This window comes from Amphiura filiformis, chromosome 16 (genome assembly GCF_039555335.1).
Source record: "Amphiura filiformis chromosome 16, Afil_fr2py, whole genome shotgun sequence".
Classification (NCBI taxonomy): domain Eukaryota; kingdom Metazoa; phylum Echinodermata; class Ophiuroidea; order Amphilepidida; family Amphiuridae; genus Amphiura; species Amphiura filiformis.
The window spans coordinates 26,092,583-26,118,490 of NC_092643.1; the positions used below are offsets into that span (position 1 = coordinate 26,092,583).

General features: G+C 35.1%; 1 protein-coding gene across 1 annotated transcript in view; it reads right to left on the reverse strand.

Moving 5' to 3' along the window:
* Positions 1 to 25,908, reverse strand: part of LOC140172527 (uncharacterized) — an 87,021-nt gene that overhangs the window by 1,607 nt on the left and 59,506 nt on the right. Inside the window, exons 8-11 of the mRNA XM_072195673.1 lie at positions 14,153 to 14,452; positions 6,242 to 6,388; positions 4,280 to 4,625; positions 3,023 to 3,073 (exon numbers count right to left, since the gene is read on the reverse strand). Of these exons, the coding sequence (XP_072051774.1) occupies positions 4,477 to 4,625; positions 6,242 to 6,388; positions 14,153 to 14,452 (596 nt within the window). The 3' untranslated portion in view covers positions 3,023 to 3,073; positions 4,280 to 4,476. The remainder of the gene's footprint in view (positions 1 to 3,022; positions 3,074 to 4,279; positions 4,626 to 6,241; positions 6,389 to 14,152; positions 14,453 to 25,908) is intronic.

Sequence of the window (25,908 nt, forward strand, 5' to 3'; positions counted from 1 at the left end):
TGAGCATTAAATTCAATGCAATATTCACTTTTTTAATCCAATTTTGATGGCCAAAAGCACAAATACATCCATCACAGATTATGTCACATTTTCAGCTGACTGCATGCAATACTGAATGGCAAAGCAATCACTCTAAGGTCATTTAGTCATAATCTTACAAGCATTTCCTTTGCTTACGGTATTTAGATTTCATCATAATGGTTATGGGATTAGTTACCTCCACAACTGTAAGTATTCATGTGATTTTTATTACACTATAGTTAGGCTAAAGCCAAGAATTTTCTGCTTTACAAATGCTAAATTCCGCTTTTCTCCGCTTTGTAATTTTAGATGTTGCAAAGTTGGGATGGGTGATTGGGTATCATGGCTGCAATGGGAGGTCGGACAGGCGTTGTACGGTAAATCTATGACGGATTTTACTTTATTTTGATGAATTTTGAAGACCCATTTCATTTAGTATTTTATTTATTTCTTTTCAATTACATTTTATTTCTTTTTCTAGGTCATTTTTGCTTATTTAAAAAAAAATTTTTTCTCAGAATGCGTTTTCCGCTTTACTTCCAAATTCCGTGATTTTCGCGGAATTTCCGCAACGCGGAAAATTCTTGGCTTTAAGTTAGGCAAAGAAATAAAAACAAAATAAATTTTGCTTTTCCTCACCCTGACCAACTCTAATCTTTCAAAAATCTAAAAAAAGTTCTTCCTGTACAAAAGAATACTGGCCCTAGTTTTGAAAATTCCAGAAAATTTTTAACTTCTAAACTGTTTTAAAACATAACTGATATGTTAAATATATGGGCGAGCATGGCCTTATGGTTAGGCTACTTGCCTTTAGTGCATGAGGTCCCGGGTTCAATTCCCGGAGGTGGAGATTTGCTGGGATAGTGACTTGGGGAAAAAATGTCTGAAATTAATTGCCAACCTCTGTAGATTAAATTCAGACTTCTGCTCTCCCCATGGTTCTTTTAGAATTGGGTAAATGAATCATGGAAGTACTCCGTCCTTCGGTGGGAACGTTAAACCGTCGTTCCTGTGTACAGAGAGCCATACCTATATCTCACAGCCAGTTCCGAAAAAAGAGTAGGGTGTTAACCCCTCCCTAGTGTTCAAATGGACCCCAATGGAAATAAGCTTCAATAGAGGCTTTCTTCGGTTATTCAGAGCCAAACAAATAACAATGAAATAACCTACAATATCCAAAATTAAGCAAAATGTCTAATATTCGAATTTTAGATATATATGAATAGGGTATTTGTTAAATTGATACTGGACAAAATTATGGACACAATTATAGACACATTCATGGACTGCTAACTCCCAAATAAAATTTCTTTGCCAGCCCAAATGTTTTGTTGTGGGCTATGATTTTTCTGAAGATCATAAACTATTATTCAATATTGATTGTTGTATAAAACTATATGTAAAATTACTCTCAAATAATCTTTTAACATACGCCTAATTGTTTGTTAACAATTCACTGAAATGGAAAATTGCTTCTTTTCACTGATTTATAAGAGCCCAAAATGATACAAATATGTTTGCTTTTTATTCCAGAACCACCCATGTGTAAAATGCCAATGCTGTTCTGGGGGTTAGTGTCTATTCATTAGTCTATATTATGAGGTATACTGCCCAAAATGTGATCTAAAATGATTTGTGGCAATAGTTAATCCCTCAATTTTAGACCTTTTGCTGAATTATAGACTACTTGGCATGTGACGTCATTGCCCGGCAGTATGCGCGGATTGCGCGCAAATTATGGCAATTTCCATTGTTCTTTGCCCTGCAGTGTGCGTACGCAACTACGCATCGTACTTTGCTAAGGACATGTGCATTTTAAATCGCTACCACATTTCATATAGTACAAGAAAGCCATTGAACAGTGTAGCGGCTCGTTCAAGCATATCGATAGACAAGTCCCTCGCCTTTGTTGATAAACAGGGGAGTTGTGGTGTTTATTAAGCAAAATATGTCTAGATAAATCCAAAGAACATACCATATCTTCCAGAGAGAGAGGGTGAGGACAAGTAAATAATTTTTGTCCTAATAATATTTTACAAACTCTTCTACAGCTACCTATTCTGTGTGTTTTAAATTGAATCTCCATTCTTAATTCAAAACAAAAATGAAGTAGTTATTCCTTACATTCATCATCTCCTACTTCGATCATATTAACATGGGGGGGGGGCATGTCCTTTTCGAGGATCATCTTGTTTTTCCTATCAAAGAAGTTCTGCACTTTTTTGCACCACTATATCATTTACATTGCGTAAGCATGCAAGAGTGGTTCTGATTGGCTGATTAAATCAATCACACCATGAAACAAAGACAGCTATTATCATTGAGGTGCTATATATATTACAATTAAACATAAACCAATGGGGTGATACCAATCTTAAATTAATGTGCAATGCATACCAAGTTGAACTCCTAGGTGATGAGACATGCAAGGATTATTATATGTGATGATACAAACTGATCCAATGAGGCAAAAGTAAAGGCAGCAATTGATCTTTTCGGTGAATCCCATAAGCCTTTGCAGGTAGACCTGTGATGTCGTCACGCACATCGCTACTACGCACCTCACAACTTTGAAATGCACAGTAACAATGTTGGCAAAACGATGTGCACATCGCATCGTCGTGCTGTCTAAATGATGACATATCAGGTCTACCCGCAGAGGCTTATGGGATTTACCAAAAGGTCAATTATGAAATTCAGACATTGACAAGATTAGGGAACAAAATACCAGAAAATACCAATTAAAGACAATTGGCATATAAATGCTCATAAAATCACATCCGAGTATGCTACTGATGATTAATCATTTCAGCAATACTATGCTTGGTTAATAAATTTCATGATGATGATGACTATGATGAAAACTCACTTTTCAAAATAGCCACCTTTGGCCGGAACGGATCAGATCATGTCCCAGTAACAAATGATGATGGATATGGAGATACACATGCAAACCCATGAAACAATCCAAGATAGAGAATTATATTACATTGACACTTACTCCATCAGTGATGTGTTCTAGAAGATAATCCAAGTTTTCAAGATATGTGATCTACATGTATGATAACAACAGGTGCATATTAAGCATCTCAAAAAAAGCAATTACCCCCCCCCCCCCCTTGAAATAATGGCCATTATTCAAAAACTGCCTATTGTATTACAAATCTGTCAAATGCGTTGGATGCCGAATTTATTTCTGCACATTTTGACATCATTTGATATGATAGCCCAGAAAACAATAAAACACAATGATTTGAAAGTTGCACTTACAACAATACAAAAACACTCGGATATCATTACACAGATTTCCTTCCGTTATACTGAATACAAATCAATAGAATTTACTGCAACTTTCAAATCTTGGGTTACATTGATTTAAATGTACCCTGTGACGTCAATATTTAGTCAATTGCTAAAAATGAGGTGTCAAAATGTGCAGAAATAAATTCTGCTTCCAACAAATTTTACAGATTTGTAAAACAATAGCCCGTTTTTGAATAATGGCCATTATTTAAAGGGGGGGTAATTACTTTTTTTGAGATGTTTATTACATGTCTTATAGAGGATTGGGCATGAGCCAGTTGATCTATATTGTTTCTGAATCTAAAATTGGTGAATCAAGGCTCAAACTGAAATGTTCCATGATAGCTAACTATCAGTGCCACTACATATATGAAAAGAACAAATATTACTAGTCTTATTAAAGAATTGGACATGAGAGTTGACCTATTGTTTCTGAATCTATAGGAATTTTGTAAAGGAAAATATAGGAAGAGTTAAAAAATACAGGAAAAATAAGAAATACATGGCCGCTTGAAGCCCTGTCATTATTATAGATGAGGAGGTTTTGAAACTGGGCTCAATTTTGACATAGGAGATTTTGATTTCAAAGCTCAAATACACATAGGAAGCATTCAAACATTTTTGCCTGACAAATCCATTGAAAAAGTACTCATTACTTTAGCTTTTGCCATCTGGGCTGACGGCTTGATCACAAGTGAGTTGGTCCACTGCTTTTCCCGCGAAACAGCTTGTGATCAAGCTGTCAGCCCAGATGGCGAAAGCTAAAGTAGTGAGTATTTTTCCATGCTATCTTGTGTAGTACGCTTTCCAGGGTACACACACGATCGCTAATATGCATCGGTAGTTGGCAAAAGGTAAAAATGTTTGAATTATTCATCTACAATCCTACAAATGCATCTATTTACATATAGGAAGCATTTGCTGCCAAGCGACAATAATTGCCTAGCTTTCTCACCTGTGGTGGTGGGCATTTTGCTTGATATCTACTGAGTTGTACATTGAGTTTATGGATGATTCACAGCTATAGAGGTATTTGCTACCCTTTATTTGACTAGTTTTCTCACCTGTGGTGGTGGGCATTTTGCTTGATATCTATTGAGTTGTACATTGAGTTTATGGATGATTCACAGCTATAGAGGTATTTGCTACCCTTTATTTGCCTAGTTTTCTCACCTGTGGTGGTGGGCATTTTGCTTGATATCTACTGAGTTGTACATTGAGTTTATGGATGATATTTTTCAGTTGTTCATTCTCTTCTATGACCTCTTCTGCCTGCTGCTGTAAGGCTCTATTGGATAAACCTGGTGAGAAAGAATGAAAGACAGTTTGGACAATGGTATGGACTGAAGATTCAATTTTAATTTTTTTAATACAAAATCTACTAAACATCGTGGTGAATCATAGAGATTGAGGGTTTGAAAAAGATCACAGTCAGTCACATATGAAACATGGGGGTGTTGAGTTGCAACACAACAACTTGGCAGATAAGCCTTTGATGTATGAGGGACTGTGACAACAATTTCCCGTTTTTATCTCTTGACCCAAGGGCTAAGAGTGAAATTGTTATGTTGATTGTTTGGAGTTGGGCTTCTTTGCTTCTTCTATTTCTTGCTATAGCTAAAATAATAGTTCATAATCGATCATGAGAGTATGAATGTACTGCGTGCACTGCGTAAGGTCGCAACTTTAATGGAATGACACGATAGCGCGATCGATTGTGCACGCACAAGAAATGCAGCGCTACCCAAAGCGTGTGTGGTAGGCGCTGTACACCGACGCAATTGTCATTGCGTGCCTATTGAGCTCTCATGATCGAGAAACTATTATTTTAGCTATAGTTTTTCTTCATTTTAACTGTATGTGCCAGCATGCTGTTTACAGGCTATAGTTAGCATGCATTTTGCATTTTGCATAGGTCTGGACCATATATTTTCAATGGACCCAAGTGTTTGTCCCCTACAAACCAACCTAGGTAAACAAACAAGAATCATATTACTATTGCATGATTTATTAGTTACAGCATGGGGAGATGCACTAATCACAATTTACACTCAGAAGTTCCAAAACAACCTGTATACAATTCAATAGTACGCCAACCGATATTTATAAGTTAGGATAAAAAGTGGTCTTTCGATCCGTGTCAAAGTGTGCATTGCTGTTTTCCCACCTTTCTGAAGGATGGAAAGCAATATACTTCATGCATGGCATTTAACCTTACAGTTCAGTACGTCATTTTGAGAAAACCGAATTGTTTTTGCAAAATATGGATACTATACTTTGATCAGCTCGTAATCGGAGGGAATTGTTAGGCTTTTACCACTACGCCGAAAACTAGACCCACATTTAGAGTGATATAGTTGACCTGTCTGGTCTATATTGTGCATGTTAAATAAAGTAGACAAAGTATAGGGTTTGAATTAATAATTTGTGATACTTCTGGCGACATGTCACAAGGTAATTCTTGAAATAAAATATACTGATATTAATCTGTGATGTTATAAGGCCCGCTGATTACAAGCTGATCATAGTATAGTCTGATGTTCTATGGTACATCAGCATGATCAGTGCTCAAAGACTCAAAGTAACATGGGCCCTTGGGCCAAAAGCCAGTGAAAATCACTGCAGGCCTATCATTACGCTGCCTTGCAGGCCCGTGAAATTTTGTCACTAAAAGTCAACAAGACAACCTAAATAAAATACTGACTTCAACATCATCAATGGAATTACCTGTCATTGATATATGAGACTTCAGACTTCAGACTTCAGTGTAAGAAATGTGTCAGCACGTGCCACATTGAAATTTTACAATTGAGTTCAGGCCTGTGAACATTGATGAGGGCCCATAGATATCAAACTCAAGGGCCCAAATGGCCCTTGAAGATGTTGGCTTATTTCGAGCATTGCTCCTGATACTTACCAGTTTCGTCTTTGATTGATGTTGACAGTTGTTTTAATGAGTGGTTTTCATGGTGTAACTGATCATTTACTTCTCTTATAACTTGGTTTTCTTTGCGGAACTTCTCGCATTTCTTGACTACCTCATCTAATTTTGCTGAATACTCCGCTGTGAAAGTAGTAAAATAAAGATTTGAAAATCACATAAAACAGAGCAGACAGAATCAATCAGACCAACAATTTGCCCTTTGAAAGATATTGCAGGGACATTTCCAAATTAATACAAATGTGACTGCAAATATAGTGTAGTCACCTCACTCCAGATGTACTTGGCTTTGTTTTTAAGGATGCACACAGGATCACTGAAGTGTTACATGGCCAAAATTGAGTTTTCATCACTAATGTCATCTTCAAACCGTATTTTATCTTGTCATTAATAGATTTTAAAGAAATCTTAAAATTTGAACCATAAGAAAAGCTATTTTAAAGACCCTTTTTCATTAAAAATTCGTCAAAATGCAAAAGCAAATAAATCATTGTTTTCCCGCAATAGATCGCGTTCTTGTAACGCGTACTGCGGCGTACAGCTAGCAAAGACACGCACACATGGTAAACTGGATGGGTGATGTGATTGCTTATTGAGGCGCTGGATTCTCCAATCGCGATTACTACCGTTTATCGTGCGGTATTGATCTCTTCCAAGGTAGGTAAAGCTTGCACCATTGCATTGTGAAACTGCGGGCCGACAGATCATCACCGTCCCGTCCCAGAATCACTAGGCCTACTCGATAAATTTAAGCCAAAAAAAGTGCTGATATAGTGGTATAAAGTGGTTTTTTTTTATATGAACATAATAGTGAATTTTTTGTTTGTTTTTGTTTTGTTTTTCAAGTTTCATTCTGAACTTGAAAAGATGAAATTTATCTGTAAGAAGTAGTTACCCGTAAGAAGCCCTGTACTGATGACGCAATCTCACCCAGATAGATAGAAAACGTAGGCCCTAAATATTTTGCTAGTAGGCTAGACTTAGCCCGTATAGTACATCATTAGGCTTATTATTTTATGTTTAAAAATTTGTTTTCATTCATTCATTCATTCATTCATTCATTCATTCACTCGTTCGATTCGTTAGTTCGTTCATTCATTCACTTCATTTCATTGTTATTATTTGATTTACCATGTTGGTGTAGTTGGACAAGAATATAGGCATATAGCTTATATTTTATGCAGTCCCAGCCTTGTTTCGGGGCCTCTGCGGTCGTTCAGTCTCGTCTTAATTTTGAAGACCATAAAAATAGGCAAGCAGTTTATACTACCGGTAGGCCTATATTAGATACCTAAGGCCCTGAATAATGTTTCAAAGTGTTATTAAAACACGGATTTAAGATTCGTTTTCAAGCGTTCTCTGATTGACCATTAACGCAATGTCTAAAACGTTGACATTTCACATGTTTCAATACATCATATCTAGGCATATGCCTACAACTCTATGTCAAAAATGTCGATATTTGAAATCGGCATAGCGAAACACGCGTATGAAAGCATTTTCATGAATGTTTTAATGCTAAATAATAATTTCAAACGAGAAGTATAATCGAAAACGCAAATTCGTGCTTTTTTCATAACCCATTTTAACTACATTTCCATTAGTAGGCCTATTAGGTCTACCATATGCCATGATTACGATAAAGGCTTTTGGTTTTACAACACTTTTTGCGAATGTTTTGGCGAATGCCTTTTTATTTGCAATGTTTGTCTGGCTTTCAACTTCACGTTTAGGCCTATACTGTTTTCTGTATAGGCCCTACTTTAAAAAGTAAACTGCTTTAAAGCATTTTTTGTGAATGTTTTCATGCAGTGTTTTAAAACGCTCTTTATAGCATGATGCCTATATACGGTAGGCCTACTGCATAAACCACAATCTAATTTAAAGCCATAAGTGTTCCGTTTTCTACTTTTGAAATTCGGTTTTGTTAGGCTATGTAAATTTCCGTGTTTTTCAGTTTTCTTGTGACCTCTCCGTGTTTTGCCCCGATTGCCCGTTTAACATATAGGCCTACCGGGTAGGCCTATATAGGCCTACTTTTTGTCCGTTTTACAAGAAGTTTATTCAAGACATATTACAACTTTTACCCCACTTTTTACACGTTTATTTGATTGAATACAACAACAGACTCACTTTTTTAAAATTTTTGTTGTTGTATTTTATTCACTTTTTATGCGGTACAAAATATTTTACACCTTTATTGTGGCTTTAGGCCTATAATAGGCCTATGACTTTTGTATGTGTTTGATATTCCGTAAAAAGTTAAAAATAAAATATGATAACAACAAACAATTACAATAACAAAAACGGAATATTGAGTAATGCGACACATCAGAATCTTTTAAAATTGTTCTTGGGATTCCTGTGATGTAGCCTAGGCCTAGCTATATAACGGGCGTTAAAATGCCTAGGCCCCTATCTTTGGCGCGGAGACGGGCAGCGGTGGTGCCTCTCAAGAAAAAAACAGCGAGTAGTAACAACATCATGTTTATGGTTCAGAAAAGGACAATGAACATAAAAATGCAATATTTGTCAACACACAAAAAAAGAAAGAAAGGAAAATCACCAAAAAGCGATAAATTAAAAACATTGCATGCATTTTTAAAGCAAAATTATGAAAATTAGCACAAAACAGAAATCGCAATTATCATGATTGATTATGTCTCAATTTATTCTTCATTTCATAACACTTCCTGCTTATCTGCTAAAATAATTGCTTGTCAGTTATTCTATATGCTACTTTTAATGTTCTGATATCCATAAAATTTAATACAGAGCATGATCTTTTTTTATACTGAACAGGACAAAATTGTGCTTAAATAATCATGGTTTCGTTTGCGGCAACACGACCATGCACTGTGCAACGTATTCGCGTAACCTATCAGTCTGTCCGCGCCCAGTCGCTCCTCAAACGCCGACGCGACCTTGCCGGACGCTCTGCTGCACCATGGAAACAAGACTAAAGTAAATAAAATGGCTACTCCATGTGGATAAACATCTGCCGAATGTGCACGGATAATTTTGTCATATTGTATATTTTACCTTCTAAATCACCACAAAATGCCAATCTGCTGCAGTTGGGCGCCTTCTCATTTTCTAACTTGACCAAACGTCACAAGTCACGGATTATATATTTATGGAATAATCTTCAAAATGGACCTAAAATTAAGCTGTATTTTTCTAAATCGCGATTTTCGCAAGTTCACTTTTGACCACTTTTAACCATTTTTGGTCCGGTGGCGCTAAATGAAGCATCACTGAGGTAAGTTTTTAAGTCAAACGTTTAGATATGGCCAAAATCTAGATAGTGTTTTTCATTTTTTAAATTAGGGCCTAGAACTTTTTTATCACCCATGATTCAAAAATTTGAACACGGGTCACACGTTATTACTGATTTTTTGCCTATATTTTAAAAACTAAGCAAAATTTCGAAAAAATAAAAAAACACTTTCTAGATTTATTAGTCTAAATTAATAAAATTCATGTTTTACAGTTTTGATTTTCAAATAATTGTTTTATGGCGGACCAAAAATTTTTGGTCAAAAAAGCCGTTTTTGGTATTTTCTCGAAAATTGTACTTTTTGACCCAAAACTGACATTTTAAATGGATTTATGAGCTCATTTCCTTTCAAAAAATGTATACTTTTATATACTTTACATAAATAGTTTTCGAGTTATGAGGTGAATAATAATGGATAATTAGTGATCCTGTGTGCCTCCTTAATGCAGAGTATTCTGCTGTGAAAATAAAGATTTAATACATACATAAAATATAAGTCAGTCAATTACAAATCTGACAAACGATTTGCATTGGAACACTTTGAAATATATTGCACTGTGTTGTAAATGCAATATAAATTTGTGCGTTTTTTCTGCTCACAAATGTGGATACAATCAGTGTTTTCATTTTTTCTGATCATAATAACAATATAGGTCTGCTATCCTCAAAAGTTTATACAAATCCTTATTTTAGCTATAGGCTGCTAGTAAAGATCAAGCCGGAAAAATATTCCAATCTTTTACATCTTCACATACATTGTATTATTTCAGTAGATGTATATACCCAATGACTAACGATAAAATTTCCCCAGCAATGGCGTAACTAGGGGAAAGAGGGGGGCAACATGCCCCGGGCGCTACCACTAGTGGGGTGCCAAACAGGCCTCACTTAAGGATGCACACAGGATCACTGAAGTGTTACATGGCCAAAATTGAGTTTTCATCACTAATGTCATCTTCAAACCGTATTTTATCTTGTCATTAATAGATTTTAAAGAAATCTTAAAATTTGAACCATAAAAAAAGCTATTTTTAACGACCCTTTTTCATTAAAAATTCGTCAAAATGCAAAAGCAAATAAATCATTGTTTTCCATAATAGATCGCGTTCTCAGAATGCTGTGCTGCGGCGATACAGCTAGCAAAGACACGCACACATCATGCACATGGTAAACTGGATGGGCGAGGTGATTACTGATTGAGGCGCTGGAGTCGCATAAAGTGGTATAAATTATAGTTTTTTTTTATATGAACATAATAGTGAATTTTTTCTTTGTTTTTGTTTTGTTTTTCAAGTTTCATTCTGAACTTGAAAAGATGAAATTTATCTGTAAGAATTAGGCCTAGTTAGCCGTATTAGAAGCCCTGTAATGATGACGCAATCTGGTAGATACGATAGAAAACGTAGGCCCTAAATATTTTGCTAGTAGCCTAGACTTAGCCCGTATTATAGTACATCATTAGGCTTATTATTTTATGTTTAAAAATTTGTTTTATTTCATTCATTCATTCATTCATTCATTCATTCATTCATTCATTTATTCATTCATTCATTCATTCATTCATTCATTTGATTTACCAAGTTGGTGTAGTTGGACAAGAATATAGGCCTATTATATTAGCTTATAGTTTATGCAGTCCCAGCCTTGGTTCGGGAGCCTCTGCGGTCGTTCAGTCTCGTCTTAATTTTGAAGACCATAAAAAATAGGCAAGCAGTTAGCTACTGCCGGTAGGCCTATATTAGATACCTAAGCCCCGAATAATGTTTCAAAGTCTTATTAAAACACGGCTTTAAGATTCGTTTTCAAACGTTCTCTATTCCTGATTGACCATTAACGCAATGTCAAAAACGTTGACATTTCAATACATCATATCGACCATCTAGGCATAGGCCTAATGTCGATACTTGAAATCGACATTAGCTACTTGCACGGTTCCGCCATTATGCACTATGTGCGGGAGAGCCTCGAACTGGCAGCATACATGAAAGGAAGAATTATGTAACCTTACACAGAACGTTATGACTAGTTCAATTCCCATTCATGTATGCTGCCAGTTCGAGGCTCTCCCGCACATAGTGCATAATGGCGAACTGCAAGTAGCTTAATAGCGAGCGCTTTATGAAAGCATTTTCATGAATGTTTTAATGCTAAATAATAATTTCAAACGAGAAATATAATCGAAAACACAAATTGCGTTTTTTTCATAACCCATTTTAACTACATTTCCATTAGTAGGCCTATTAGGTCTACCATATACCATGATTGCGATAAAAGCTTTTGGTTTTACAACACTTTTTGCGAATGTTTTGGCCGAATTCCTTTTTATTTGCAATGTTTGTCTGGCTTTCAACTTTCACGTTTATAATGTTTTCTGCATACTTTAAAAGGTAAACTGCTTTAAAGCATTTTTCGTGAATGTTTTCATGCAGTGTTTTAAAACGCTCTTTATAGTGTTCCGTTTTCTACTTTTGAAATTCGGTTTTGTTAGGCTATGTAAATTTCCGTGTTTTTCAGTTTTCTTGTGACCTCTCCGTGTTTTGCCCGTTTAACATTATATATAGGCCTACTTTTTGTCCGTTTTACAAGAAATTTATTCAAGACATATTACAACTTTTACCCCACTTTTTACACGTTTATTTGATTGAAAACAACAGACACACTTTTTTTAAATTTTTGTTGTTGTATTTTATTCACTTTTTATGCGGTAAAAAATATTTTACAACTTTATTGTGGCTTTAGACCTATAATAGGCCTATGACTTTTGTACGTGTTTGATATTCCGTAAAAAGTTAAAAATAAAATATGATAACAACAAACAATTAAAATAACAAAAACGGAATATTGAGTAATGCGACACATCAGAATCTTTTAAAATTTTACTTGGGATTCCTGTGGTGTAGGCCTAGCTATAACGGGCGATAAAATACCTATCTTTGGCGCGGACGGCCCGCTATGGTGCCTCTCAAGCACCAATTAAAAAGAAAAAGCAACGAGTAGTAACAACATCATGTTTGCGGTTCAGAAAAGGACAATGAACATAAAAATTCAATTTTTGTCAACACCAAAAAAAAAAAAAAAAAAGAAATCACCAAAAACGATAAATTAAAAACATTGCATTTTTAAAGCAAAATTATGAAAATTAGTACAAAACAGAAATCGCAATTATCATGATTATGTCTCAATTTATTCTTCATTTCATAAAACTTCCTGATTATCTGCTAAAATAATTGCTTGTCAGTTATTCTATGCTACTTTTAGTGTTCTGATGTCCGCAAATTTTAATACAGAGCATCATCTTTTTTTTAATACGGAACAGGACAAAATTGTGCTTAAAAAATATAATCATGGTTTCGTTCGCGGCAACACGACCATGCACTGTGCAACTTATTCACAGTAACCTGTCTGTCTGTCCACATGCTTCTGTCGCTCCTCAAACGCCGACGCGACGCCGCTGCCTTGCCGGAAGCTCTGCTGCACCATGGAAACAAGACTGCAGTAAATAAAATGGCTACACCATGTGGATAAATATCTGCCGAATGTGCACGGATCATTTTGTCATATTGTATATTTTACCTTCTAAATCACCAAAAAAAATGCCAATCTGCTGCAGTTGGACGCCCCTTCTCATTTTCTAACTTGACCAAACATCACAAGTCACCGGCTTATATATTTATGGAATAATCTTCAAAAATGGACCTAAAATCCGCTGTATTTTTCTAAATCGCGATTTTCGGCAAGTTCACTTTTGACCACTTTTAACCATTTTTGGTCCGCCATAGCGTCTAAATGAAGCATCACTGAGGTAAGTTTTTAAGTCAAACGTTTAGATATGACCAAAATCTAGATAGTGTTTTTTCATTTTTTTAAATTAGGACCTAGAACTTTTTTTATCACCCATGATTCAAAAATTTGAACACGGGTCACACGTTTTTACTGATTTTTTGCCTATATTTTAAAAACTAAGCAAAATTTCAAAAAAATAAAGAAACACTTTCTAGACTTATTTGTCTAAATTAATAAAATTCATGTTTTACAGTTTTTGATTTTCAAATAATTTTTTTATGGCGGACCAAAAATTTTTGGTCAAAAAAGCCGTTTTTTAGGATTTTCTCGAAAATTGTACTTTTTGACCCAAAACTGACATTTTAAATGGATTTATGAGCTCATTTCCGTTCAAAAAATGTATACTTTTATATACTTTACATGAATAGTTTTCGAGTTATGAGGTGAATAATAATGGATAATTAGTGATCCTGTGTGCCTCCTTAACCTCATATTTAGCTATTTTACCCACAAAATTTAAATCGCACAAATTTATTCCACTTTTGCACCATATTTCAACAGTTTAGCTTCAAAATGGCAAAATTGTCCACAGCCTTCGCGCACATTTGTAACATAAACTTATTATGTCGCAAAAAGGTGCTGGATTAACTATACTTCAAGAAATTTTTCCAACCCCATCCCCCAATGTCAAAAAAATCTACGCCACTGGCTGGGGGTAGGGGCGCCAATTTTGTTTCTTGCCCCGGGTGCTACCAACCCTAGTTATGCCACTGTTCCCCAGTTTCCCTGGTCATGATTGATCCTCAGACTTATATCATAGCTACCTTCTTGTAGTTCATTTTCCCTCATTTTCATCTGTAGACTCTGCTGCAATTGCTTGATCTCCTTTTTACCCTGAGTTGGCGATGTCGTCTTATGTGCTGGAGACAATGATGCTTGGACGCTCTGTAATTTCCCTAGAGTCTGTGTTTGCTGTTGTAGTGTTTCTAGAAGTTGTTGTCGTTCTTTCTGCACCAAATCTAGTTCTTGTTCAAGTCTGAGATTGGTTAACCTTAGGTAGTCTTCTTCTGTGTTGGAAGCATGCGAGGTACTAGTGCCTGGTCTCTGAGAATAGTCATGAGATTCTGTTGAGATAAGCAAATGACCAGCAAGAAATTAATATGTGAAGAAATATAAATTAATCTGTAACATTATGAACAAATCATGATCATTCAATTGCTAACTCAATCTTGGAAAAATGAATTAAGGACATTATGTGGATCCTAGGTTTCTCTGCCGGAATTCAGTTTCAAGCACCCAAAACAACCAATCTATTTATAATTAATAATACATTTATAATGAGAAGAATTTTAAGATGAATACACACAGGTTTTTTATTGTCAGATTTCAATTTTATAATACCAGCACTATTATCATAATAATAATACTCTAATAATTGTCTGTCAAATGTACTTTAAAAGTGGAAATTTTTGTGGTACATTAATGTTCACGCTTTTCACGGACAACACAGCTACCGCGAAAATAAAAACATGCGAATATGTTCTTTTAATAATATAGGTCTATGTAAGAAAATTCAAAATCGCGAAATTAAAAACAAGCAATATAGTTCAAACTTGGCAAAGCGCGAAAAATTACACACACAAAAATTACAACTTTTACAGTATCTGCCAAATTACAATTAGTCCATTAGATATGTATACAGTTGCAATTATTGAAAGTACATCTGTCTCTATAGCACATTGCGGAACCGTTTTGTTCAGTTATCACACCCTGTAAGCATGGTAAGTGTTTATTATTATAAAGCCTTAATGTACGATCTTTTTAAATTTTTAGATTTTTCTTTTTTTCTTCCAAAATGATATATGCAATCATTATGAAACTTCCCAATACATTTAGACGCGAAAAACATTGGGAATTTGCAAAGAAACAACATCATAAACTTCACCTCTATCACTCGAAGTATCTCGCACTATTTAGATTAGGACGACGAGTGCGGCCTCAGAGTTAGTCTCCTACGCAGCCAGTTTGGTTACGCTCCCTCCACATGTGGAGGAGCGTAACTCTGGTTTCAGAGGCGACTCTGATTTATGCAGTTGTTCCGACTAAATCTAAAAATTATGATAATATGTCGGACCAACAGAAAATCATCCCGTTTTACTACAAATAGGGTGAATTTGACAGTTTGCTCATAGATATAAGTTGGAACATGTGTAAGTATTACAAATATGCCAAAAAAAAATTGGTTTTGAAAAAAATAAAGGTATCAAGGCTATTCTGAAAAAAGATCGTACATTAAGGCTTTAATATTATTATATTGTGTTTATTTAAAGTGTTTGATACTTTGATCAGCTCATAATCGGCGGGAATTATTAGGCTTTTACCACTATGACGAAAAGTAGACCCACGTTTAAAAAGGATATAATTGATCTACCTGGTCTATATGTTGCGTGTTAAAGATAGTAAACAAAGTATAGGACTTCAAATAGTAATTTGTAATACTTCTGGCGAGATGTCATAAGACAATTCTCCACATAAAATATATTGATATTAATCTGCGATGTTATAAGGCCCGCCGATTACGAGCTGATCAAACTATAAATTTGGCATTTTATAATTTTATATAATCATGTTTGTGCGGGTTTGTATATGGTCATTTTCACAGTAAAGGGTGTAACTTTTGATTTTTAGGGTCAAAATTTCAAACCACTTAAATATGTTTCTGTTTACTGTAATCATGCATAGAAGCAACTTAAATTCCAGTAAAATAGTGTTTCAAGGCTTAAACCTTTTGATTTCTGATAAAAATTTGACATTTCCATAACATTTTGGTTAAAATCTAAGAAAAATGTATTTTACATAAGCTCAGAAAATTATGACATGAAAGCTGGAATACATGTGAAATCCCATTCCAAAGTAAGTCAACAGATATAAGTTAAATTTTATACCATGTTTTGCTATGTTTGTAATTGCCGTTTTGAAAATTTTTAACATCAAGTGTCATTTACAATGGAAATTTCCAAACCTTAAACATATTTTTAAGTTTTAATTGGGTTCCTAAAATAATTTGAATGTCTAACTTCATGTACAAATACTACTTGATGAAAGGAACCTCCCAGCCAAGTTTCACAGAAATTGGAGTTATTTTTAGAATTGGCAATTCAAGCGATTTGTGTTTCGGAGGCTTCAGTTAACAACACAGGTGATCATAAAAGTAAAATATTTGGCTAACTACTACAAGTTGACATGAAAAAATAGGTAAAAAATATCACAATTACCAATTTTCATGCTTTGCTTCTAAGTATTGAATTTCAGTTGTGACAAAAATTAAATTATCACAGCAAGTCATTTTTTTTTGTTTCGAGGCTTCATGTTTACAATGGTTAAACATGGCAGAAGTAGTTTTTTTGAAAACAACACTGTTGGGATCATCTAAGCTGTTATTTTCTTGTGTGTATTGAATCAATGATTCTATGCGGCAGATATTGCAGATTTATAACATGATAATTTTTTCACCCATTTGTTAAGTATGGTGTTATTTGCATGTGAAGCCTCCGAAACGGGCTTTCTTGGATATCATTATATTTTTCAAGCATTAACCATAATATCAATTTTTTTTTTAATTTATGACATTCTGCACATATCATGCAACAATTACAATGCAGATATCAATATGGAACATACCAATTTAGATATGCATAGATGATAATTAAGTTTACTGTTGTTTCGGAGGCTTCATTTGTTTCGGAGGCTTCAATTGTTAACGGAAAGTTTGTATTGGGTCCCATTTTCAAACGGTGATATATATCTCCATGATTTAAAAACAAGTGACTTGAGGATCTACTTTGCTACATTTTGATAAATAGATTGGATGAGCTCTTTTATTTATATTTGCCCAAGCTTGCTGAACAGTTTGTTTCGGAGGCTTCAAAAAGTTAACGGAAATCGGCTCTTTGAAGTCAAGATTTTATAAAAATTTTAAAAGCTTGCAAATCAACTAATTTTTGTTACCCATTTCAAGTTAAGATATCAACTGTTATGAATCAAGAAGAAGTGAAGAAATAACCAAGAATTATGAACCAAAGCTATACCCACAAAGTTTGTGAACAATTGTGAACGGAAAATGAAGCCTCGAAACGACAAATATCGAAGTCCGGTTCTCAAAAATACAGGGCTGTTCACAATTAAATCTAATGTGGCAGTGTTTACTGAACATATGACCGTACTTTCAGGATAAGAAAAATTATCCATGAACTAACTGAAGAAAACACAGGGTTTTACAAAAATGTTACTGTTTTTACAGTTTTTCAAAATGGCAATATTAGGTACATTTAAGCCTGCTAAAACTGAACGCAGTAACTCCGAAGATGATTATGCTACCCAAGGTAGCTGCTAACTAGATGACTTATGTGGCCAAAAATCATGGAATTCTGTGGCTTTATTAGAAAACTACGGATCAAAATGTTAAAAATCCAAAGTTACACCCTTTACCGTGAAAATGACCATATTCAATTGAGTGAGGTGTGGGTGTATATGCGTGTGTTTTACTGTGTTGCATATTCTGAGGGAAATTCGTCCATAAAAGTGAACCAAAATGACGTAACACTTGATGACCATGAAAATATTTGTGAGGGAGGGGTGAGTGTGATGTGTTGTGTTCTGCCTACATAGGGGTAGGTGTGTAGGTGTAGGCATGCTAGTTGGGTGATGCAAGGGGTGGATGTGTGCATATATAAGTTCTCTGTGGCCATGTGTGTTAATTACAATCATCGTATTTTCATAGTTGAATTTTTATCATTATCCCATTTTTAGTTTTTTATTTGATTGTCAAACTTTGTACAGTAATTTTATATATTTTTGAATTTAAAAAATGAAGTGTTATTATCAATACATAAATGCAGATGGTTTTAATGGAAATATGTATTAAAAACATATGGGATTTGTCAGAGATTTAATGCAGTTATAAACTCGGCATTCAATTTGAATTTTGCATACCCTGGGGAAAATACAAAGATGTGCACAAGGGGCATATTCGCCCCTTTGAGGATGGGGCATGTTCGCCCTATATTTTCCCCGGGCGGACTTACCCCAAACTGGTGGGCGGACCTGTCCCATCAGCGTATTATGCAAAATATTGATAATTATACCATTAAACAAGGTAAAAGTACTGAAAAGCATGTTGTGTGGTATCAATATTACTCATACCACCATTTATATCCTAATCCATAATCCCCCCGAAGTTGTAAAAAAATACATTTAAGCTCACTTTAGCGCAGTGATTGACTTTAGACCCCTACATTTTACCCTGACCCCTACCCCTGCAATAAATTTAGTAACTCCTCAGAAGATAATGAATGCCCTATATACTCTTGCTAAATGTTTGTACCTGCCCCAACATGGGGCAAGTTCGCCACTTTGCAAAAAAAAAATTTGTTTGCTCTATCCTGTTGCTATTGTAAGACCTATAGTTCTGAGATTGTGGTCATATATAGCCAAGACATAGGGCTTTCACATGGGCTGATCAGGTCATCCCTAACCTTAAAATTGACATCGCTAGGCTGGTCAGAAAATAATAGAAGCGAACACGCCCCGCTCTCCCCTACCTGTCAACTGACAAACGCAACACTTTACCAATAATGGTGTCAGTTTCACCATGCATTAAATTTCCTGTGATGACCATAATTTGATTTGCCTAAATTTTAACATATTTAGCTTTTTTTTTAAATGTACATGTAGGTACATATACTCCTCCATCAAACCACTTGCTAATATAGGCCTACTATTACTCATCTTAGAGTTATTTAAACCCAAGCCCAGAGGTTCTTCATGTTTTGGCTAATACTGGCATTCCAAAAACAGTGAAAGTGAAAATAATCTAATTGTGGGATCCAGATACCCTGATATAAATGTGGCCGGAAGTAACTTCCATTGGCACTACAGATTTAAGCTTTAGGTGACAAAAAAATAACAACCTGGTTCTACACTTACTAAGCTATCATCACATAGATATATGCATCACTGTTTTTGGGTGTATACACCATGATGAGCCCTAAATATGTGACAACACTTCTGTAAATTTGTGAGGCACATAAATTGGAAAGTCTATAGATCTTGTATGAACAGTAAGTATAGTTTGATTAGCTCATGATCGGCAGGCCTTGTAATATCGCAGATTGATATCAATATATCTTATTTAGAGAATTGTCTGTGATATCTCACTAGAAGTATCACAAAGTATTTATTAAGTCCTATACTTTATCTACTTTCTTTAACATGTAACATATAGACAGGACAAGTCAGCTTAAATACTCTTAACTAGGTCCTACTTTTTGGCATATTGATAAAAGCCTAACAATTCCCGCCTATTACGAGCTGATCAAACTATAGCATGATATTTACCTATCATTGTAATAATACAAATTCCTGTAGTGTTAAAGTTAAAGCCATATTGTAACATTTGCTGAGGAGAACACCCTCAATATTTTTCAAAATTTAATTCTGTTTTACACGATTGTAATGTACTTTATTAAACTAACATACCCTGCAAAAATCAAGACTTTAGGTGCTGTAGCAGGAACCAGCATTTAATTATTACAATAGAAATTTTAGTAAACCACCTATTTGTGATGTTCACAACACAGTATGTACGGCATGCAGGATGGTCATACACACATCAAATTTGATGGCTTGAAATTATAAGGGGACAAAAGTGATCAGTGAAAACTAACATTTTGTGGAAAACAAATAAAAACATATACTTTATTAAAATTGCATATTGTTGCTTTAAAGACTTAACGATTCAACTGGCTGAAATTTCCTGCTTAGATATAATAACAGATGGAATTTTCACAGTATTTAATATTCATGTGCTTTGTTGCTTTATGTGCTTTTCATTAAAGTTAAAAATAAAACAATATTAATTTAGTTCATACACACCAAGATATAGAGTACAGCTTCATAGGGTTGTCACAACTAAGCAAATAAGGTCATATGTGATCAGACACATAAAATGGGGCTTATGTTAGCAGCATACATTTGAAGATATTGACAAAATTAAGCATAAAAAAAGGAAATGTCAACTCATCTATAAAAACTCAATTTTCATCTTTGCTGACATACTCCCCCTTTTGATGTGATGGATCACATAACATTTGTCATCATGCTGTCATGCATGAAATAATGTGCTCCTTTCAACAAGAGCAAAAGAAGTCAAAAGTCCTTGGATCAATTCAGTAAAAAGTAAATCTATTTTTTGCAATCAATTAGTGTGTTTATACTAGTGAGCAAGCCAGCTTATCATTTGTTTGGGGAAATTATGGTGAAATCACACCTCATTATAAAACTAATAAAGATGCAATTGCCAAACCCGTGATTTGCTAGCCCAATTGGACTATTTTTGAAGATTTTACCTACATCTTTGGACAATTTCCTGTCCCATAGAAACCAACGATTAAGAAAAAAATTGGGCAACTTTTCAACATTGGGTTCCACGATTTCTGGGACTTTATTTCTTGTCCCGCATAGAAACCAACAGTTGGATAAAAATTGGGTGACTTTTTTTATTATTTGACCTATGATTTTTGGCCAACCCAGGATGCAATTATAAAGCTGCGTGCAGGTGTAACTTCTTTCAAATGAATAGGCCACATATTTGCAAATGTCCTGCCTTGAAAAATAATATCCATTTTTAACTCATTATATAGGACACAAGCAGACATGTGATAGTGTGCATAATGACATAACAGTCTATTCATTGATTAAAGTTTACACAGTGTCTCAATAAGCTCAGTCAATATTCCTGAAACCCAGTCTATACAAGCAACATGGATGTTGGTGGTGGTAGAAAGTTTTTTGAGATATCTAGTGAATATTATTATACAAGATGATTTCTGAACTGCATGCAAAAAGGTAGGATATCATGACTAGTATAACTATGTGTCTTTCTACAAGTAGGTGTTAATACATCAGGAATGTTCCTGTCTACAGAAGATAGCAGCACAGGTGCAAGTATAACTTTTTCATGAGCATTCTAATTTAAAACCAATTGAAACATGTGCTGTTCATCACAATGAATGAAAATGAGTTTCTAGTAATATCACAAAACTTGTGATACAAAATAGTAATCCATAAAACATGACCTCTTTGGCCCAAAGAGAGCAGTTTTTTGGATACTATTTTGTGTCACAAAAGTTTGGGCTCAATGGTTTTTACATGGCACTCTAATATGGCTTTAAAACTAACCATCAATTTTGGACTATAATTTAACATGGGACCATCCTTAATGCATTCTAACTGAAATAAATCTACATACCACCTTCCACGAGGATGGGTTGTGTATTTGGGGGAGGGGTGATAGAGCTCAATGATTTCTACTTTTGGCATTCTGTAAAAATCTATCAGGTGGCAAAGTACACAGCATAGAATTTTACTAAAAATGGATTTGTTGCTGTAGCATTTTTAGGTCGTCCAAAGGAAAAGACCTTATGGCATCTCAAGTCTTGTGTGCGTCCATCACTCAGTCAGATCATAGAAACAATTGTTGAAACGCACAGTACTAAAAATTTACTAAAATAAATATGCAATATGTGACACGATCAAGGGAAATGAGTCAGATGTCGCTAATATTGATTTTGAGATATTGGCAAGGAAAGTGTTTAAATTCTTTTGTTTTATATTGTTTTCTGTGATTGATAAATTGATGTAACTTCGCAAAGAAAAGTTGTATCAACATGGGGTTTTCAGTTTCTGAAAGCTTTAAATGTCCTCTTACGAAACATATGTAAAACTCATTTTCGACCAGGGTCGACATGTGACTCATTCCCTTGATCATGTCACATATATCCTACATGGATTATAATCTTCAAACCATTAAAAATTCAAAGAAAAATTGGGGGAAAAGAATTGGAAATCCAATACCACATTTTATTACATTTTCAACTTTTTATCAGAAAACAATAAAATATTGCTTGGCTTATAAGTTATAGGATTATAGACTCAGAACTCCAGTCACTCGCTGACTATTGTTATGCTAGGCTCACTCAAATATTTAATTAGGCACTGGAACCGGTCAAGTTCGGTGTTGACATGAGCAAAATTGTGATCTACACCCTTTCACTTCAAAATTAATTTTCTCACCCAAATGAAAAGCAATAATTTTCATTTTTTCAGAAAATATTAGAGGAAAACCATAATGCTTGATACTATATATTTATTTAAATCCTGGTGTTAAACTTAGGTGTGAAATTTTGTCTTTTTCTAGTGTAAGAATTTAGATTTTGCCTGTGAGCATTTTTTTTGGGGGGGTCGACTTTTTAGCTTTTAGAATATAGTTCGCTAATGAAAGATTTTTTCTGACTTTCTAAAGCACACCATACACTAGGCTATATATCAGTTTTGTCATAATTTCCATTTTGATTGCACCATTTTTCAATCCAACTGCCAATTTTTCAAAACTAATGTGTGAATATACCGATGGATTGATGAATCTGAATGCCAAATAGAAATTTATCGATTATTTCTGCTTGTTGTATTCGAAATAAAGAACTGAGTTCGACATTTTGGCAGTCGGAAATGATAAATGGTGAAATAAAAACGGAAATTCTGACAACACTATAATATATAGACCCATACAATTTGCCCTATAGAGTTGGGAAAAATCTTTCTTTAGTGAACTATATTGGGCTATTCCAGATAAAACATGCACCCCCCCTATAGAGGGCAAAATTTTTTTTTTCTAAAATGTCTGGAATTCCAAAGCATACTTGAGGAAGAAACCTGGATTTCGGCCCTGTTTAGTGCATGTAAAATCTGGAAATCCATGGAGGGTATAGAGGGTTTTTTAAAAATTGTCAAAAAAAAGTTGGAATTTTCAATTGACTTACCAAAAAAATCTGGAATTCCATTGCCCTCTATAGAGGGTTTCTAAAGATACCCAAATAAAATGTTGGAATTTTTCAATTGACTAGCAAAAAGTCTGGAATTCCATGGAGGGGTATAGAGGGTTTTAAAAATTATCAAAAAAGTTGGAATTTTCAATTGACTTACCAAAAAATCTGAATTCCATCACCCTCTATAGAGGGTATCTAAAATTACACAAATAAGTTGGAATTTTTCAATTGACTACCAAAAAGTCTTGAATTCCATGTTAGGGTTTTTAGAGTTATTTTAGGCGTGTATAGGTATTTATTGTTGTAAAGGTTACATTATATTTGCTTTATCTGCATTTATTCCAAGTCATCTATGATGTTTTACATGTATAGGCCTAATATAGGCCCACCACCAAGGCGTGTGTTTGGCTGTAACCAGGCCCGTGCGCAGGGGGGGGTGCGAGGTGCGACTGCACCTCCCCAAATTTGCAAAAGTATATATTTTTTGGTCAAAAAGGTCCAAATTTGGGGAAAGTCCACATTTCACAAAATCGCCCCCCTTTGGAAAAAAGTCCACTTTCAGCACCCCAAAAAAAAAAATCCTGCGTCACGGGCCTGGCAGTAACGTCATTTGCAGGTTTTCAAAGTCTGGTTCATTTCAGGGGTCTCGATTCTCTGACTGTTTTAAAATTTAATAACTAATTCCCCAGTTTCCGGCCCCCATTGGGTGCATTATTTCCCGAACTTTTTGACAAAGGGGGGGCACATCCCCTGTCCCCTTTGCGCATGCGCTACTGGTGTTGGTATTCTAGGTAACCACTAAAATTAAGCTTCTCGTTTGTGAAGGGTTGCTGCTCTCCTTACAGGTTTTCAATAACAATATGTGGTATGTAGGCCTACTAGTTTCTATATTAGGCCTAAAAAAATGTTTGATTAGGCGTAACATAATTTTAACATTCTTGTTAAACCGGGTCTTTAGGTCCATGAACTGAACCACACAAAGGGATGCATACTCTGTCGGCAGCACACATTTTAACTATAAAAGGATTGTATTGTGAAACTCAGTTTCTTGCTTCAGCTCTTTCTAAAAATTAATTAGGGCAAAATTCTTTCTTTATGTCCTTATTCTTTATTTATTCCTGTTCTTTCTTTCTTGAGGCCTAGATCTTTTTACCCTACTTTACAACACGAATATTGTTGTATTGTCAATGGAAGTCCGTAGAAAGTTCGCCTAATGGCGCTATGGGCCCCTTTGATATAACTGGTATTTTAGACACAAACTTAAAGCGCCCTCCCACAAAATTCCCACCAGCAAATAAGGGCATGCACACACCCTTAATTCTTGTTGTGATTTTTAGAGGAGGTAGCTCTCTCTTTGTACATGAAATTTACCCAAAGGCAAAGGAGCCATAATGCGCCATTAGGCTAACGCTTCTGTACATAAAATTCAAACTTTCTTACTTTGGTTTGAGCTGAGACTAAAATACCTAAAGCCTCAAATGTTGCTTTTATATTAAATACATACCTGTAATTGAATGAAATAGATATATTTATAATAGGCTGCATGATAAATACATGAAGCCACATCAAGTAGAACGAGTGCAACCTTGCTGCAGTACCTTGTACTACGCAGGTGCTCCTTTGTTAAAAGGGAATTCCCTGATTGGGGAGTGGACATCAAAGAGCTCATATCTAAATTAGCTGGGGACTGTTACTTTTAAAGTTTCAACGTCCGTATACATACGACATGTAGCCTATGAATAAAATACGACATGAATCAAGTAATAATAAAGTGACCTAGTTCTTTCCTTGCCCTGTTATAGCTATTATTATAAGATGAGCTCAAAGTGTATATTTCTACATTTTGAGCTCAAAATATTTAATCAATGATAATAGGGATATCATATGTCTATACTGTGATGCTTGTCGTTGTGTGTGGGGGTGTGGGCTGTGGGAGTGAGTGTGATGCTGTTTTAAACAAATAGGCCTATAAAACAAAATCTTCGCACAAGCTAGAATGAAGAGTGAAGACCCAAGTCGGGCTGGGGATCACCATTGCAGGGGATGAACCTATCGACCCACAGCACTCTTCGTCATACATACATTCCCCAGCCACATTTCCCTAACATAATATGAAATTTTAAAAAAAGGAAATTTAGTTCGCAGAGGTGGGGCTCGAACCCACGCTGCACCGCTATCATGTATACAGTATCGACATATTACCAGCGCCTGTACCCTGTTTACCGCTCGGCCAACTGACTTGTTGGGGCCATCTTGAAAATTTGAACATATAATCACAACTTCAATTACTTCATTACTTCAACATACCACGTGACAAGCAAAGACAGAAAACGTCATACTGCAGTTACTGTGGAAGGGGGTATCAGAACGTCCAGCCAAACTGATGAAAGTCCAAATCGGTATTTTGCCTCTCTATCCCATAAAAGAGTGTAACGTACCCGTAGGTTATATACATTAAAAACTCTATATTCCGGTTTATTAGTACAAAGCAGTAATATAGATGGATGTGCTTGAAGATTCGGTCTTAATTATTGTTCTCCTTTTTGTGTCGTATACATGCAGAAATTTCAAATGTTAATTTCGTAGAAATTAAAGAAAAAAGTGTAGTTGTCATCCTTGTTGGGTCTTGGTTATGATGCTGCATCTCTGACCATTTTGTGAGAGGTATGTGCACGTATTTGGCGTATGGTGCGTAT